This window comes from Octopus sinensis, linkage group LG18 (genome assembly GCF_006345805.1).
Source record: "Octopus sinensis linkage group LG18, ASM634580v1, whole genome shotgun sequence".
Lineage (NCBI taxonomy): Eukaryota > Metazoa > Mollusca > Cephalopoda > Octopoda > Octopodidae > Octopus > Octopus sinensis.
In genome coordinates, this window is record NC_043014.1 from 13,419,158 (window position 1) to 13,437,741 (window position 18,584).

The 18,584-nt window shown below is 37.0% G+C and overlaps 1 protein-coding gene across 2 annotated transcripts in view; it reads right to left on the minus strand.

The window, feature by feature from the left end:
* Window positions 1–13,750, minus strand: part of LOC115221611 (CXXC-type zinc finger protein 1-like) — a 44,814-nt gene extending 31,064 nt beyond the window's left edge. The window contains exon 1 of one of the 2 annotated variants that reach the window (XM_029791810.2): window positions 13,562–13,750. In XM_029791810.2, the coding sequence (XP_029647670.1) occupies window positions 13,562–13,591 (30 nt within the window). In that variant the 5' untranslated portion in view covers window positions 13,592–13,750. Of the gene's footprint in view, window positions 1–1,365; window positions 1,726–13,561 lie in introns of those variants that run through there. The other variant, XM_036510724.1, reaches the window with a different exon arrangement.
* Window positions 13,751–18,584: the final 4,834 nt, after the last annotated feature.

Below are 18,584 nucleotides of genomic sequence, written 5' to 3' on the forward strand. Positions count from 1 at the left end.
ACCGATGCAGAATGAGAAGTTGTAAAAAAGTTTGACAAGTTTATATATACGCTCTTTTCCTTTTTGACATTCAGGTCACTGAACTGGAGAGACCTAACTGATTCAAAGTCAAGATTGCATAAGTACCTTGGGATAAGATAAAATGAGTTACTGGTTGAGACAATGAGAGGTGTGTGTGTGAAGAAGAATTAACAACGTATACATGCACCTTTTCATTAGTTTTTGTATGTCGATAAGAATAAGGTAGTATGATCTAAAGTTGCTATTAAACATAACCACAAGACATCTACTTGACAAAGATGAGGTTTATTATATCCAACTGAGTATTTCTACATCGTTACCGATTCCAGATGAAAGGCAAACTGACGGTTTATTTATTTATTTTTACACCAAATTATTTTCTTCATAATCACATGCGAGTGTCAATGAGATATTTTGATTTTACCTGTGTAATAATACGGCCACAAAACTTTTGTAAAGAGGGAATATAGTTGATTTAATAAACTTCTGTATTTGGATGGTACATCAACCCTGGAAAAGAGGAAAGCTAAGTCGGGTTGACCTCGGAGGGTAACATCCATAAGTATTCAACTGGCATTTATTTTATCGATCTCCAAAGAGAAAAAGTCAAGATTGACATCGGCGGGATTTATGTACTAATAATGGTTTCTCATATAATATTGACATAACTATACAAGGTATTCGTAGAAAATTTCATTAAAAAGAAATCAATTTTTCATTAAGTGAGGAAACAAAGTTCAGAGAGAGGTACACTTGTGTCAGTATACCGTAATATTATTAATTATAAATACTAATAATAAATGCGGCGAGTTGGCGGAATCGTTACTGCACCAGACAAAATGGTCAGTGGAATTTTGCCGCATTTTGTACTCCTTTAATGTTCTGAGTTCAAATTCCGCCGGTGTCGACTTTCGGGGTCCGATAAAATAAGTACCAATTGAGCACTGAGGTCGAGGTCGATGAAATCGACATACCCACTTCCTCAAAATTGCTGGCCTTGTGCCAAAATTTGAAACCAATATTAATAATAAAGGTTAATGAAGGGGGAAATGACTAGACTTCTCGAACAATTCTTACTCGGGTGGTCAGCGTATAGTGATTAAATGTGTCGAGAAAAAAAGAAAGGGTAAATACGGGTCGAAAGAAATATCTCCGAAGCGTAACTCCCAAAAGTATTGAAAGAAAAGCGATAGTGATGATAGTTTTAACGGCATGACAAGAGAAATTAGTCTGCGGCGATGGTGCTAGAATGATCGGAAACATGTATTAAAGATAAGATGTACACCACAATGTCAGTTTAAAGACAGATAGAGGTGTTCGCGTATAAAACCTAAGTGTACTTACGTTCGGTTGTTAATCCAGAAAGAAAGCTTTCTGCTAGTAAGAACTGACAGTGGAAATGAATAACTAATGTCTATTTCAGTCAGAAGTGTGGCGTCGGTAAGGCAAACAGGAAGTAGATATTCGGGAGAGCGTCGTCGGTAAGGCAAACAGGAAGTACTTTTAGTCCCACTTTGCACATTGCTAATGCTTACTACCCACGATCAACGACGAGGGAGTCCCGTTACGCGGTTGCCTGACCTGCTTGAAACAGCAGCCAAATATCTATTAAATCACAGCCTAAAACAGTGGTCTACAACCTTTTATTTTGCACCACGGGCCGCTGGATTATTTACATATATAATACATTAGTGTCCATAAATTTGGTAATTTGAAAAATTTAGAGAAAAAATGAGGAATAAGGATAAATCGGTAGGGTTTATTGGAAAACAGGCAAACAAAAAAGATTTTTATTACAAACTTCAGAACACGTCCACCTCGGCTCCATTTGTTGCATGCAATAAATAGATACGATAAATTATGGAAGTTGTAAAAATAATTTATAGACAGTTTATATGTATGTATATATATATATATATATATATATATATATATATAGTGTAAGCACACCCTGCATTACAGATACGAAGGCCCTTCAAGCAGTTTCTGTCCCTAATTTCACTCGCATGACTTGAGGTCACCTAGAGGCTAAGAGAGAAAGAGGAGACGTATTTCTTTATTGCCCACAAGGGGCTCAACACAGAGGGGACAAACAAGGACAGACAAAGAAATTAAGTCGATTATATCGACCCCAGTGCGTAACTGGTACTTAATTTATCGACCCCCGAAAGGATGAAAGGCAAAGTTGACCTCGGCGGAATTTGAACTCAGAACGTAAAGACAGACGAAACACCGCTAAGAATTTCGCCCGGCGTGCTAACGATTCTTGCCCGAAGTACCATACAGCGAGACCAAGCAAAGGAGAAGGTGCATGCGAAACGAACTGAACTTCTTAACCATTCGGAAACACTGTCACCGAGCAGTTAAGGAATTCACTATACAATTACGTAGCCTAGATTCGATCCGACAGCGCTGCAGCTTGCTCAAATGCATATTACTATATCACCAAGTTGACAAAGTATCTTGTAGAGAACTTAGAAGGTGGAAATCGTTCATATATGTGTGTGTACAGCCGTGTTTTTATGTGTTAAACACAACACCGCCGGTAAAAACCGGTGCTCGACAATTTTCGTTACAAGTCTAGCAACAATTGAAGTTGTTCTCGTTGATATCCGCAACATTTTTCCGGCAGTTTACGGAAAATTTTATTTATTTATTACATATTTTTGTTTTCGACAATATCTTTTATGTGCGTGTGTGTGTATGTTCAGCGATCGGCGATCTTTCGTCTCTAGTAGACCTTTCCGTCGATTTCCGTAAAAAATTTTTTTTTTTTACATATGGGCTTGCGGGAACTTTTGAAGTAATATACATACATATACACATACACCGAGTAAAAAATTTCAGTTATCTCTTTCTTTCACACATTACTCTGTCTCTTCACACACACTAACAGAAGCACTTCACTTACACAACATACTGTCTGTCTCCCACACCACCACACACGCACACACACACATGTACATCAATGCTTCCCATGCACGGTAACTTCAAAAGAACTTCCCTCGTCATAAAATTGCTTTCTCTTAGTCTCTTTCGCTCTCATTACTTCAAAAGTTCCCGCAAGCCCATATGTAAAAAAAAAAATTTTTTACGGAAATCGACGGAAAGGTCTACTAGAGACGAAAGATTGCCCAGCAATTACCAGCACATGAAAGATTTTGCCGTAAACAAGAATATGTAATAAATAAATAAATTTCCCGTAAACTGTCGAGAAAATCAGCTTGTACAACTTTTGACAGTGGTCATACCAAAAGATTACCCGAGAGCAGTGGTTCTCAAAGTGGGCGGTACTGACCCCCTGGGGCGGTGGAAAGTTCCAAGGGGACATTGAAGAAAAGTGGGGCGATAATGGGGTAGCGATTCATGTAAAAACAACAAAATAATGGGTTCGTTAGGTTAAGTTTATTTGTGAAATACAGTTGCTTTGAATTTGCTTCAGAACGAGGTCTGTTTGTGATGGTTAGTTGGGGTGGAAGTGCTAGGAATGTGGCCTGGGTGTCAAGTGGGTGGCAACCCGAAAAAGTTTGGGAAACCAGTAAAATAAAGGATGCGTGTACATTGCAGCATTGTAAACAGTGAGAGCATTGTATATTTAAGTGTCATGTTATCTTCTAGGTAGTGTTTTCAAGTCGTCCTACGAGCCCAGCTTATAATTAAAAAAAACAACCTTAGATCCTATCCTTGTTTTAATCAATTCTATCTTCACTAAGCCAGAACTGGCGTCACTGCTTGCCCAGTGATGTAGCTAGAGTATGTCGCACGGGGCAGGTTTTTGAGTTTGCTACCTACTGGGCCATCACAGCCTTTACTGTTTGTTGCCTACTGGGCGACCACAACATAAAAACATCCCCATAAAAAGCGTGACCCAGGCGGACTGCTCCGCTTCCATCGACTACACTATTGCTGCTGAAAAATTATAGAGACATTTGGTACTTCATTGACCAGATTTAGAGAAAGTTTGTCGTTTTTCTTTTGTTGCTTTTACTTAGCTTGACATGTTTTTTCAAGCACAGCAAACCGCCAGGAAACTCAGTCCCCTGTCATCCCCTCTGTGAGTCCCAACGTCTGTAGATCCTTTCTCACCACTTCGTCCCACATTTTCCTGGGTCTACCCTTTCCACGTGTTCCTTCTACAATTAGAGATCGGCACCTCTTAATGCAACTGTCTTCATTCATACACATTACAAGGCCATACCAGCGCAGTCGTCTCTCTTGCACGCTACATCTGATGCTACGTATAAATCCCTTACAGTCTGTGTGTGTGTGTGTGTGTATTATCCTTTACTTGTTTCAGTCACTGAAATGTGGCCATGCTAGGGCATGACGTTAAAGGGTTTTAGTCGAACGAATCAATCCCAATACCTATTTTCAAATCTGGTACTTGTTCTATTGGTCTCTTTGGGCGAATTGCTAAGTTACAGGGACTCAGACAAAGCAACACCAGTTTTCAAGCGATGTAGGGGACAAAGAACTCAAGCACACATACACAAATGTATGTACATATATATAATGTATGTGTGACTTGCTTCTTCAGGTTTCCGTCTACCAAATCTACTCACAAGGCTTTGGTTGGCCAAGACTATAATAGAAGATATTTACCCAAGGTGCTGTGCAGTGGGACTGAATCCAAGATCATATGGTTGTGAACAAAGGTGGGCACTATTAATTGAAAAGTTAACTTTGTTAACCGTTAACAAAAAAGTTAACTTCAATAACCTTTAATCAGTTAATTCTTTTAAAATGTAACAGAAGTTATCAATAACTGTCAACGTTAATTTTTATTACAGAAAAAAAAATCAGTTTTTGGTCTAAAACCACCTAAAACACCTCTAAAAGGTGCCAAAACTATAAAATCCGCCTTTTCTTGGTCTTTTTAAGGGCTTTAGAACCCAAAAACTATAGGTTTTTTTCGCTTTATGGTGGAGCAAAGAATGCAACTTTTGAAACTGGTAACCAAGAATTGATGTTTTGTTGTGAATTAGGGTTAAAAGAAAGGTGTATAAAGAACTTTGCAGCTAAATACTCTTTTCAGGCTTTGCAAACCAATTGAAAATTTTTTTAATTACCATTTTTGCTTGAATTTTGGATGTTATGAAGTATAAGTCGTAACGAATGCATATTTTTAGGCAGCAGAATGCAAAACAGTATATATAGTATCCTAATCTTTTTATTACCCACCAAGGGGTGAACATATATATAGTATCCTAAAGAGGTTCCATACAAACTTCCAATACAATTGACTAATATTTTGAGGTTCTGCTTTGACTATAAAGAAAACAGGAGTGTAACATTCTCTCCAATGCTGCTGCAATGGTCATTGCGTGTGGAGATACGTCCATACGTGTGTGAAGTTTTCTGCTTTGTACCTTGACTTAGGCCATTGTATTAAAATTAACGATCATGTTAAATTTAGTGTTGTTTACATTTAGTGATGACTCATAAACCAATAACGCATCATGATACTGAATGCCCAATATTTGGTACTCCATGTGATCTTAGCGAGCGAGTTTTGCCAACTTACAAGGACGTACTAAAATGTGTTTTATTTGAATGAGAAAAAGAAAAGAAGGCAGTTAAGAAAAATCCTTCAAATAAACAAATTGTCAAGGTTGTAGCAGAAAATATAATCCTTCTTTGGCAAAAGACATCCATCCCTTGTGTTACGATTGGATCAGTTAAACCAAAAATCTTAAACTTTTATCTAAGTACCAAGCATTGATAAAATCTGTGAAAAATACAAAAAAAATGTGCCATTGTTTCAAATAAAGTGTAATTATTTAAAAACAATGCAACAAAAGATTTATTTGACATTTCCTGTTGCAAGTGCAACTCCTTTAAAAACTGTAGTAGTAGTAGTAGTAGTAGTAGTAGTAGTAGTAGAGACAAAAAAATACCACTGAGAGAACAAGATTTTTTTACAGGATCAACAGACAAATTGAAAAATGATCATTGGTGGAATAGATCAAGCAGCATTTAAACAGAACATTCAAAGGTTGATTAGAAAGAATTGACCAGATCACAGTCGGCCTTCTACATCAGAAAAGGATTCTGAACTGCTAATTATTTTTATTACCAAAATGTTTCAAGAATCAAAAATTGGTTTGCACATAATTTTATTTTAATGTAAGTGTAATCTAGACCTCATGTAACACATATATTCGGTGACCTAGTATTAAAAATTATAAAGAGAACAAAGTTGAAAAGTCTATTTATTTCACATATAAATTTTAGAGCCTGAGATTTTAACACTTTTGTTTTTAAAGGATTTCGCAAAAGAAAATCGATTCATAACAATGAAAGTGAAAAAATAAAATGAGGAACAGCAAACATTTTATAAATTGATTTTTCCCTCATTATTCAAAATTTCAAGTGTAAGTACTGAATTAAAATCTCCCACCAAACCTTAGTCACAATTTATGTTCCCAACACTAGCTTAATAATGACAAAGTTATTTTACTAAATTCTTTGTTATATTTAAAATTAATTGATTGAAACACAGAGCATCTCAAAATAAATACGGTAACGAAAGGGTTAAAGGATTTTGCAATAAAAAATATATTCTTGAAAATATATTTCAAAAATCTGTGTAAAATGTACCTTTTTCACTCCAGCCTAATATATATATTATTATAATTATTCAAGAATGTTGTTGACAGTGACTGCAAAGTTCTGACCAGCTAAGCAGTCAGTTGATAGCTTAACTGACCAAAACTTCAAAGTCACTGTCAACAAAATTCTTACTCTTTTACTTGTTTCAGTCATATGACTGTGGTCATGCTGGAGCACCGCCTTTAGTCAACCAAATCGACCCCAGGACTTATTCTTTGAAAGCCTAGTACTTATTCTATCGGTCTCTTTTGCCAAACCGCTAAGTTATGGGGACGTAAACACACCAGCATCAGTTGTCAAGCGACGTTGGGGGATACAAACACAGACACACAAACGTATACACACACACATACATATATATATGTACATATATACAACAGGCTTCTTTCAGTTTCTGTCGACCAAATCCACTCACAAGGCTTTGGTCGGCCCGAGGCTATAGTAGAAGACACTTGCCCAAGGTGCCACGCAGTGGGACTGAACCCGGAACCATGTGGTTGGTAAGCAAGCTACTTACTACACAGCCACTCCTATGCCCAAGAATCATAAATATGTACTCTACAAGGGAATATTGGAAATGAATGACATTGCTTGTATGACAGAGATACTCATTAACAACTATCATGTGAAATCAAGTCAAGGAAACACAAACAAACACACATACATACATATATATACAATAGGCTTCTTTCAGTTTCCGTCAACCAAATCTATTCGCAAGGCTTTGATCAACCTGGGACAGTAGTACCGGTTGGAGTAGTGGTTCTCACCATTTTTTGTCTAAGGACCTCTTTGATTCCTATTTTACTCAGGTGGTAGGGACCCACATCGCTATTCAATGTCTGAAAAAAGCTCCTATTTCATTTCTATGACTGAATATTATTAGGAACTGTATACGAAAATGTTTAAATATTTTGTGCATTGTAGAAATATAACCAGTTTATCACACATAAATTTTAACAGCAAAATCTTAACTGGGCCCTGGTTGAGAACCACTGACGCAGAGGGATTGAACCCAGAACTATGTGATTGGGAAACAAATTTTTACCATGCAGCCAGGCTGTGTATAAACTGTAGCAGCCTGCTTATCAACTATGGCCTAGAAATTTTTATCTATGTAACCAAAAATATCAAAGTCATAACTAATGAGAATTTGTAAGCTTATATCTTCTTAGTGTATCAGATCTTACAGGTGTGAAAAATATGATTCAGCAAAAGCTGTTACTTTTCAATGGGTTTTATTGGTACAGGTGAAGCGAGATAGATACAACCAGATATTAAAACTTGTTCAGAATCAGCCCACTGGAAGTTTACCCTCTATGTTGTTACAGGAAAAATTGGCCACAAATTTGTAAGAAAGAAGTATATTTCCATATATGAAATTCAGTCCAGTTTATTGGACTTAATTGTGTATGGATGTAGGCGTAGGAGTGGCTGTGTGGTAAGTAGCTTGCTTACCAACCACATGTTTCTGGGTTCAGTCTCACTGCGTGGCACCTTGGGCAAGTGTCTGCTACTATAGCCTTGGGTCGACCAAAGCCTTGAGTGGATTTGATAGACGGAAACTGAAAGAAGCCTGTCGTATATATGTATATATATATGTGGGTGTATATGTTTGTGTCTGTGTTTGTCCTCCCAACATCGCTCAACAACCGATGCTGGTGTGTTTACGTCACCGTAACTTAGCGGTTCGGCAAAAGAGACTGATAGAGTAAGTACTAGGTTTACAAAGAATAAGTCCTGGGGTCGATTTGCTCGACTAAAGGCGGTGCTCCAGCATGGCCACAGTCAAATGTCTGAAACAAGTAAAAGAGTTGTATACAGAAGTGCCAATCACCTTAAGTGGATGGATCTTGTGGAAGAGGAAGACATGGGACAAAGTATTGCAGACTGATCTCAAGACACTGAGCCTTATGAAGGAGATGACTAAGAACTGAGATATCTAGCACCTTGCTGTTCGCAAGAAGACCTGCTTGCCACAGCAGAATTGATACCAGTGCTGGTGCCATGATAACAGTACTGGTGTTGGTGCTACATAAAAAGGAGTCTGTACACTCTGTGGAATGGTTGGCATTGGGGAGGCCATCCAGTCGTAGAAACCATGTCAGAACAGACGATGGAGCCTGGTGCAGCCCTGGCCTTACCAGCTCCAGTTAAATCGCTCGACACATGCCAGCATGGAAAACAGACGTTAAATGATGAAGATGATGGTGATGATGATGATGAATCCACACCATTTTATAACTGGCACTTTATCAACACTGGAGTGATGAAGGGTTTGCAGGATTTGGATTCAAAATGTAAAAGGCCATAATTACATATCATAAAACATTAAATTTGACCTCTCTGCCAGACCATTCCAGCACTATATAAAGCTGTGGAGGCACATGGCTTAGTGGTTAAGGTGTTGGACTCATGATCATAAGATTGCGGTTTTGGTTCCTGGACCGAGTAATACACTGTGTTCTTGAGCAAAACACTTCATTACATGCAGCTCCAGTCCATTCAGCTAGCAAAAACGAGTAATCCCGTGATGAACCAGTGTCCCATCAGGGTGGGGGGCAGGGCAGAATATATATGTCACATGGAAACTAGGAAATGGGTGCTATGAATCTATATGACTTGGGAAGGATTTAAAGCAGTGTGAATTTGGTAGATGGAAGCTGAAAAGTATTCATGTATATAATTGATGATGACGAAGACGACGACGATGATGATGATATACGTTCAAAATTTAATCCTCCCCTCCTGACTTATAACATATTTCTTCTGGTTAGGTTTAAGGCCAGATATTGTTTATGTGCAGGGCCTGGATGATGATCATCATCATCATCATCCTCATCATCAACATCTGATCTGCTGCCTCAACGATGACACGCCGTCGAGAGGTAGACGTCAGGCGTCAAAGACGCAAAGAGCGAGTCACACTCCCTTCTTCCTCGCCAACCTTCCCCTGCGATAATTGCCCCCCCCACACACACACACACACATATACACAACACACTCCACGGTTCTTTGAAACAACCCTTGGCCTGAACAACCACGTCAGGCACCGGCATCATTTCACACCCATCAGGATAAGAAAGCCCGATCACTCGCTACACATTAAGTACTCAGATACGAGTTAATACCGCCGCCGCCATCGACGACGACGTCAGACAGATAAATAGATATTGAAATAGGTGCAGGCAAGTGATTTCAGGCTCAGTTGCACCTTGAGCAAGTCTCTTCTACCTATAGTCCACGGCCGACCAAAACTTCGTGAGTCGATTTTGGTAGAGAGAAACTGAAAGAAGCCCAACTCATGTGTATCGACAGGCATATTACTTGTCTGAATATCCAGCACACATAAATCAACGCAAAAAAACCCGCTTAAATTCAAATTCTCTTCACCTTCGTTTGCAACAAAGAGATAATATAAAATAGATACCTCCCGTAGCAAGAATAAAAGAACGAGGCATGATGACGATAAACACAAGATCACTCTTTGTCCCTAGGTCTTCACAATAATACTCTATGTAACCGTAACTGCAGGAACGTTCAACGTCGGAAAAGATATTTCTTTTTCGCTTTACTTATTTCGACTGCCGTGTCAAGTAGACCTTGTCCAACGTGTTTCCTTTTATAAGAATGTCCCAAAAGTTCGTAGAAAGTCTTGGAAAATAATGGTCTTTATTTTGAGGAATAATTTTTGTTGTTTTTGTTAGTACTTGGCGAGTAAAAATTCAATTTTCGCAAGTGTTTACGAACTTTTGGGACAACCTAATATTTATTTTCCCCCAACGCAATGATATGATTTGAGAAAATTTTCGCTGATATTCTAAAGCAAGTAACACCTGGTTTGTTTACGTTCCCGTAACATGGAGGTCCGACAATAAATACCAGACTACAAAAAGTTAGTACTGGCGTTGATTTGTTCGACTAAACTCTTCAATGCAGTGCCCCAACAAGGCCGCAGTCCAGTGAATGAAACGTATAAAAGATGGGTACATGGCCACACATTAGAAGAGAAAGGTATCCATCCTTGAAAAGATTCCAGTGGAATTTGAACGAAAAATAAGAGGAACGACCCAGTATCACAATGACATTTTGTATTTCGCTCTACCAGCCGATCATGCCACCCTAGCTGCTAAATGAAAGATTAGTTATTTAGCTATATTTCAACCTTTATCGAGTAGGACAATGATCAAAAGCATACAAGCTGTGCCCATCACATCTTCTCCCACTATGGACATACAAAATATAACTACAGGATTTCTCTGAAATCAACCCGCCGTCATTAAAATTGTTTTTGTTTTTTAATGTACAGTCCTAGATAATATAAAAAGGACGGCTGCGTTTGGAACACCGATCATCTTATGTACATATTCTCAACATAGGCTGAACTGGGACTAAGCAACAAAGATACAAGGTCACAAAATTTAAACCATGGGATGAGTATAGTCCGTCCATTATACCTGTTTCTTTACTACCCACAAGGGGCTAAACATAGAGGGGGGCAAACAAGGACAGACATAGGTATTAAGTTGATTACATTAACTCCTGCGTTAAACTGGTGCTTAATTTATCGACCCCGAAAGGATGAAAGGCAAAGTCGACCTCGGCGGAATTCGAACTCACAACGTAACGGCAGACGAAATACCGCTAAGCATTTCGCCCGGCGTGCTAACGCATTATACCGCCAATTTCCCAGGAGCTGAGTAACGTCCGAAAGGACCGATGAACGAACCTACGACGGATGTTCTCCGGCCGCTCTACCGATCCTCCCATCCATGACAGAATTAAAAGTATATCAAAATAGTTGTAGCAGGAATCACCACAATCCTTCAGAGATGTTTGTTTTGCTTTCCAACGTCCTCTTCCCCATTTTTGACAGGTTTCTTCTACTCTCACCCTCCCTCTCTTTCTATAACTACTGCACTCCCTTCCTCTCTTTCTAAGCCTATTACACCCTCACTTCAATCTTCTCACTCTCTTTTTATTTATCTCCTTTTCTCTTTCTCCCCTCCCTCTCCATAGCCTGTTTACATTACTCGTTCTTTCCCCCTCCCATTGTCCTATATTTCTTCTCTCTATTTCTCCCCTCCTTGAACTCTCTCTTTCTCTCACTGTCTATCTCTCTCTATCTTTCCCTTCACTTCTCCAGCAACATTTTATCCTTTAATAACAGTTAACAATTTCAGAAAGATACGAAGAAATCTCTAGGTTTTTTACTGACTTGAATTGGATAATAAAATAGAATAAAATAAGATAATTACTCAGACACAAAGGCTATTTTCTCTTCTCATCCACATAAATCGATCTATATTCTATGTACAATAAATACTTAATTATTCATTATTTAAAACAAACACAACCACTTGACTTACATTCACTAAATTAATCAATCGCAAGCTGTGTCTGTGTGTCGATATGGGTTTCTGATTTCTGTCTTTTGTCTAAGAGCATGAAATGATCGCTAGAAACGATCCAGACGACAATATATATACCTTCCCCTAAAAGAAATTAAAACATTAGCCCTGTATTTTTGCCATTAGAACTCTATATTAAGTGAACGAATAAAAAAATGCCTTATTTGCGATTCCTTTGTCGTTAAATTTCACGTTATAGGATTTTCGTTTTAAATACAATTTCATTTCACCAATGTTTTGTTATGAAAGTGGCATAATTATACATACATACGCACACACATATATATATATATATATATATATGTATATCATTATTTACATTACATATCTCATTGTTTACAATATATATATATATATATATATATATATATATATATATATATATATATATATATATATATATACATATATATATATATATATATATATATATATATATCTTTATTGCCCACAGGGGGCTAAACAGAGAGGGAACAAACAAGGACAGACAAAGGGATTAAGTCGAGTACATCGGAGTAATCGACCCCGAAAGGATGAAAGGTAAACTCAACCTCGGCGGAATTTGAACACAGAACGTACCGGCAGACGAAATACCGCTAAGCATTCGCCCGGCGTGCTAACGTTTTAACCGGCACGCCGCCTTAAATGATAATTATCACCTGAAAGATCGCATCGAATGAGGAATTTAACAGAGGCAGAGTGGATACCCGGCTTTGTGAAAATAAATGCTGCTTTGCATGTATTGTGTGCGATGTCTCACATTTGCTAACTTATTGAGTTGTACAATGCATTTGAACTATTTACAAGGAGGTTTTGTTAATAGAAAGAAAAAGGTGTGTTTGCATATGTGTGTGTGTGTGCTTATGCATTCCTTAAATCTGCAATAGCATGGAATAGTAATAGCATTTATGTGAATCTTTCTTGGATCCATTATGACAACCCGATTGTTGTATATTTGGAGTTCTTGGATCCATGACAGATATAACCTGGTATTAGCTCCATGTTGAACATATGTGTATGTGCACGCGTATATATAAGATATACATGTGTGTGTGTATATGTATATATATATATAGATAGATAGATAGATAGACAGATAGATAGAAAGATAGATTCTACCAATAATGAAACTACACACACATTCTACAAATAACGGAACAGTATGCTGTATATATATATATATATATATATATATATATATATATATATATATATATATATATACATATATGTGTGTTTATATATAGTATGTCTAGTGAATAACTATATATATATATAGTTATTCACTAGATATACTTTTTTAAAGCCCGAAAATCTAAAACAATATCGTCTTCATAGTGATGATATCCCCGTTTTACTTGCCTGTTCTGTGTACCTTATCAAACTGTCAGTTTACACCTTTATTCTACCCGCCACCCCTTTAAAATAAGGCATCCAAGCTGCTTGCAAACACAACTGATTAAGGGTTTTGTTAACTGATAAGGGTTTTGTAAAAACATAAATAAAACCATTTTTACCGTTGCTGAATCTGCATCGAAGTCCGTCATGTTGCTCCTGACGTTTGAACGATGAAATCCAAAACAAAAAACTAAACTTTGAGCAAGATTGTCAGCAGGAATCGCAGACCATTCTGTTGTCTGTCGGTTCACTTGGTTACTCACTACGTTCACTAAAAATTATCTACGATAGGCCGAAATTGCTATAATACTAACACCTTTTTGTTATTTCTTTTATTATATGAAAGATAACAAAAAATATGATATATAGGAAATTGTGCAGGCTTTCAATTTTTTTTTTACAGAGAACGATTTATAGAAGAGATATGGTAATAATTTTTTTAACGAAATATTTTGCTTTATTTTAATTTATTTATATTAAACAATATACATATTAAAACAATAAAAATTGTACAAACTAGAGAAGCGACTAAGGGAAATAACCGCAGACAGCTGTAAGTATGGAAGCAACAATGTGAAATAAATTGTCTTAGTTCAGTGAGTTGTTTTTTTTATCCTGTCTTGTGTTCCACACTGAACCAGAGCAGCATTATGAGTTGTTTGGTAAATTATAGCAGGACATGTGCGAACTTTGGTAAATCAAATTAATGATAGCTGAAGTCAAGTCCTTTTCTCTCGAAGGAAACTTTCATTTAGTGTCAACAGATGAATGGAAATTTGAAATGTTCTGCTCTGCTCATATTCTTGGATGAATTCATTATATGTATATTTATAAACATTCCACAGTCCTTTTGTTCTTATAATCTTTTTTTTTTTCCATTCCAGTAAAGAAACATATATATCGTTGTATTCACTCTTGCTTCATTTTTATGATAGTATCTATATATATATATAATATTAAGTATCAAAAAAGTCCAGCGTACATCTACGAAGTGATAGCAGAACCTATCCTTGGGTATCTCTGATCAGGTCGTAGACGTATGAGGAACTCTTCTGACATCTGATAATAAATAATAATACTACTTGCGATGTTTAGTTATGGCCCTTTGCGATCTGAGTTCAAATTCCACTGAGGTCAAATTATTTTTTAATTCATTCTTCCAGCTTCGATACAAATAATACAAGTACAACATCGTTTTTTTTTTATGGAACCTTTGATTCCAAAGCCTTTCCAGATTAGTGATTTTTTTCCTGAACCGAGGGTGGTCACCTTAGTCAACACACTGTAAATTAAACAAACATAAAACTGACAATTAAATCAAATACAGGTACCTGTACATTTGTATAAATGATTAAAAGTTTATTAATACTGCTCTGTGCAAGGTGCTAGTAAACTAGTCTGGCGACAACGAGATTCTCTTGTTCCTATTGTAAATTAATACAGATTATAAGAGGTACCGGATCATCAATGTCCGCAAAGTCGCTTTCTGGACTGTTGCTTATACTAGAGTCGACTTATATTCCTATAATGTATCCTAAATGTGAATGGGATTATAATAGATGACTAAAAGTGGATATAATTCTTACTCAGTATATTTTCAGCTTCTACACAAATTCACAGATTAAGTCACTTAGCAAACAAGTGCAATTCCCAAAAGAAGAATGTATCATTTAGAGGAATGGTAAGGCTGCGAGATGGCAGAATCGTTAGTGCGTCGGACAAAATGCTTAGCAGCATTTCTTTCGGTTCTCTACGTGCTGAGTTCAAAGACTGCCGAGGTTGACTTTGCTTCTCATCTTTTCAGGGTCGATAAAATAAAAACCATTTGAAGATTGGAGTCGATGCAATTGACTTTTGCCTCCCTTCAAAATTGTTGACCTTACGCCAAAATCAGAGAGGATTAAAAGAGGAACGGTGGAAAGTGCATTAGAAGGCTTGGGTAGATGTTTGCAATGTATCTTTGATCATTTTCTCATTGTTGCTAATAAAATAAACACAAGAATGTCCATATGCAGTGATATCCATCAAGTCTGTTGCACTGAAATAAAAGAAATTCTCCACCATCACAAAAATAGGTCCTGTGTTCAACGAAAAGAAATATACATAAACTTATGACAAGGATATATTCAACTCATTCTTGTACCACAAAATATAATTATATATATATATATATATATGTGCGCGTATGCGGTTGCATTTATATGTATATGTATGTATATATATATATACTCGTATATCCAATCTCTCTGCTTTTGGTTGCTTCCTAGATTAAATGTTAAGGCGTATGAAACTTCAAAGAATAATTCTTCAACGAACGAAGTGAGACATTGCTGTAAATCGAAATACTTTTAAGAATTATCTCCCTTAAATCACGAAAGCGACGTCTTCCTTCAAGATTTTTGTTGCTTCTTAATGGTGAAAGATAATTTAAGTTTTCTTTGGTCAAGGTCAAACTGCGTGGGATATTTACAAACAGGGGGAAATAATTTAACATATTCCGGTGAAATAATAGAATCTGAGGAAATTAGTGATGGTCTGTTGTTACAAAATACATAAATTTTTAGAAAGCAAATAAAATTACTCTGTTATGTCTGGGAGAGTCATTTTCTTTTTGTGCCTTATAATGTAACACACTCACCGTTGCGTCTTGCAACCTTTTCAATAGTCTTGACGCAACAGAATATGCTTCAACACACGAACTCATATAAAGAATCTTGCAAACCAAATCCAAAAACGAAAAATAAAATTACCGTCTCCTTTAAAAAATAACGAAATACACAGAAAATTTTGAAAACAAGTTTTTGACAGGCCGTTTCATTTCGTTTTTTTTTGGACACTCACAACAAATATAAGACATGCTTCAAGAAATTTCAACGCAATTTCCGACCATGACTATTCCTTTGTTTTTTGTTAAGAGTGTGGGGGGGGGGTTATTGTTTTTTATTTACTTTCGTTTTTTCAAATTTAAGTTTATTCGCAGGCCTGTCCTCCTGGTTGAGGAAACGTATAATCAGATATAAGGGACAATAGATTAAGTCTGCTCCTCAAGGATACCATTGTGGGATTTGAAACTCAGCAAAGAACCAAAACAACAAAAGCTGTTAGGCACCTCGTCTCTACTAGTTAACCACCCTGGATTGGTATTCTGGTTACCAACCCTAAAGGATGAAAGGTAAAATTAACCCCGGCAGAATTTGAACTCAGAACTCAAAAAAAACTGAAAGAAATACTGCAAAGTAATGAAGTCACGTCAGTTACAAAGACCCAGTACGGTTGCTTCATCTGGTAAAAGAAGCAGCCAAATCTCCAACAAATTACACCTTACTGTCTAATTTAAAGAAGGATGCATTTGGTAATATGCTCCCAGAAAAATGTAATAGTGATAGCTGGAATAACTTTGATTATAAATCTGCTCATTCAAGGTTATTCTGGGGCTAAGCTGCTACAAAAACCATGTTTGTAGTTGCTCATTGTTCTAGGAAAAGCAGGTGAACCTTTCTCAAATCACCCCATGTTAAAAAAGAAGGATGCATTGGATATTTGATTTAACCCTAGATATATGTCTGAAAATATAAGACAAGATGGCCATGGTTAAAACACCATTGATCATTGATTGTTCAATCAGTTTTCAGAAGCTAAGCAATAACAACAAAAAAAAAGACACAAGAAAACATTTTAGGAGAATTTACAGAATCTTGTAATATACATTGGAAATATAGACACATGATTTCAATGTCATAGGAAAGGATCATAAAATGGATTCTTCAAGCCAAGCCAACTGACAGGAAAACTAGAGGAAGACCATGTGCAAGATGGTTTGATAATATCCATAGTCTTGGTTAATCGTGCTTGGGAGTCCAATCATAAAATGTAATGACGGTTGCTTCCATGGAGATGTCACAACCCTCCCTGTAATAGTAGGCAGAGAAAATGGATGCATGTATAAATAAACTGAAATACTGATGATGGCATCAAAATGTCAAAGCAGATCATAAACCTTGAACTCCTGGGTTTTATATCACAAATTTTGATATAGCATTGATAGAATTCATTAAACATAAAACATAGCTATAGCAGGAGTGCTTTTTATTCAGAGATAGACCTATTAATCATTTTTATATCAACTCATCTGTGACCACTTACACTAAAGGGTTCCTATTTGAATTAAAATCTACATGAGACACATTGCAAAATGAACATTACTGACATGAGATTTCAGTTGGTCAACACAAATGAAATACATCCATAAACAAAGAAGAGCCAACATAGGCGCTTCTAGAAATAAGAACTAAATCTTCATATTTAAATGAAAATGTAATGAAATCTCATTATCATATGCAATCTGCTAACATGAAGCGCTGTATGCATAATTGTTTTCGTTTGGAATGCACTACTGCTGCTACTTGACCTCCTCCTCATCTTCCTCTTCCACCTGCTCATCTTCCACTTCATCATCATCTTCCTCCTTTCTCCACCTCATCTTCCTCACCATCATCTTCTGCCTCCCCCTCATCATCATCCTCCTCCTCCTTCTCGCCCTCATCTTTCTCATCATGATCATCTACTTCCTCATTGACCTCCTCCTCTTCCCCTTCCCCTCCTCTTCCCCTTCCCCTCCTCTTCCTCTTCCCCTTCACCTCCTCTACCCCTACTCCTCTTCCTACTACTACTGCAGCCTCTGCACCTCCTCATAGCTGCATGGTCTTATGCCCATCTCCCCTCAAGCAATCCAAAATTCCCATTTCACTCATCTCTCCTCTTCATGGCATTCATTTGTATCTATCCCCATCCTCAGCTGCGACCATTATCCCATACTAGTTTCTACATTCAGTCCTTCTTCCCCAGAATGTCAATCTCTATAGAATTAAATTCTCTCCCTCCTTTAATTCTTCAAAAGGTACTTCAGGTGTATTGATGTCACTTACCTCAGAGGTCCTGGGAATGCCATTGGCACAGTTCCTTCCCCCAGATCATTAAAAAAAATTGTAAGAAATGTACATATGTATGCATATATCTCTATAAATGTCAAATTATGAAATGAGTACTCAACACTGCATTGGTGGATGTATAATTTCTTTATTTGTGAATTAAGGCTACCATTGGTTTCATGCTAAGAAAAGTAGGAAAATATCCCAGTGTCTT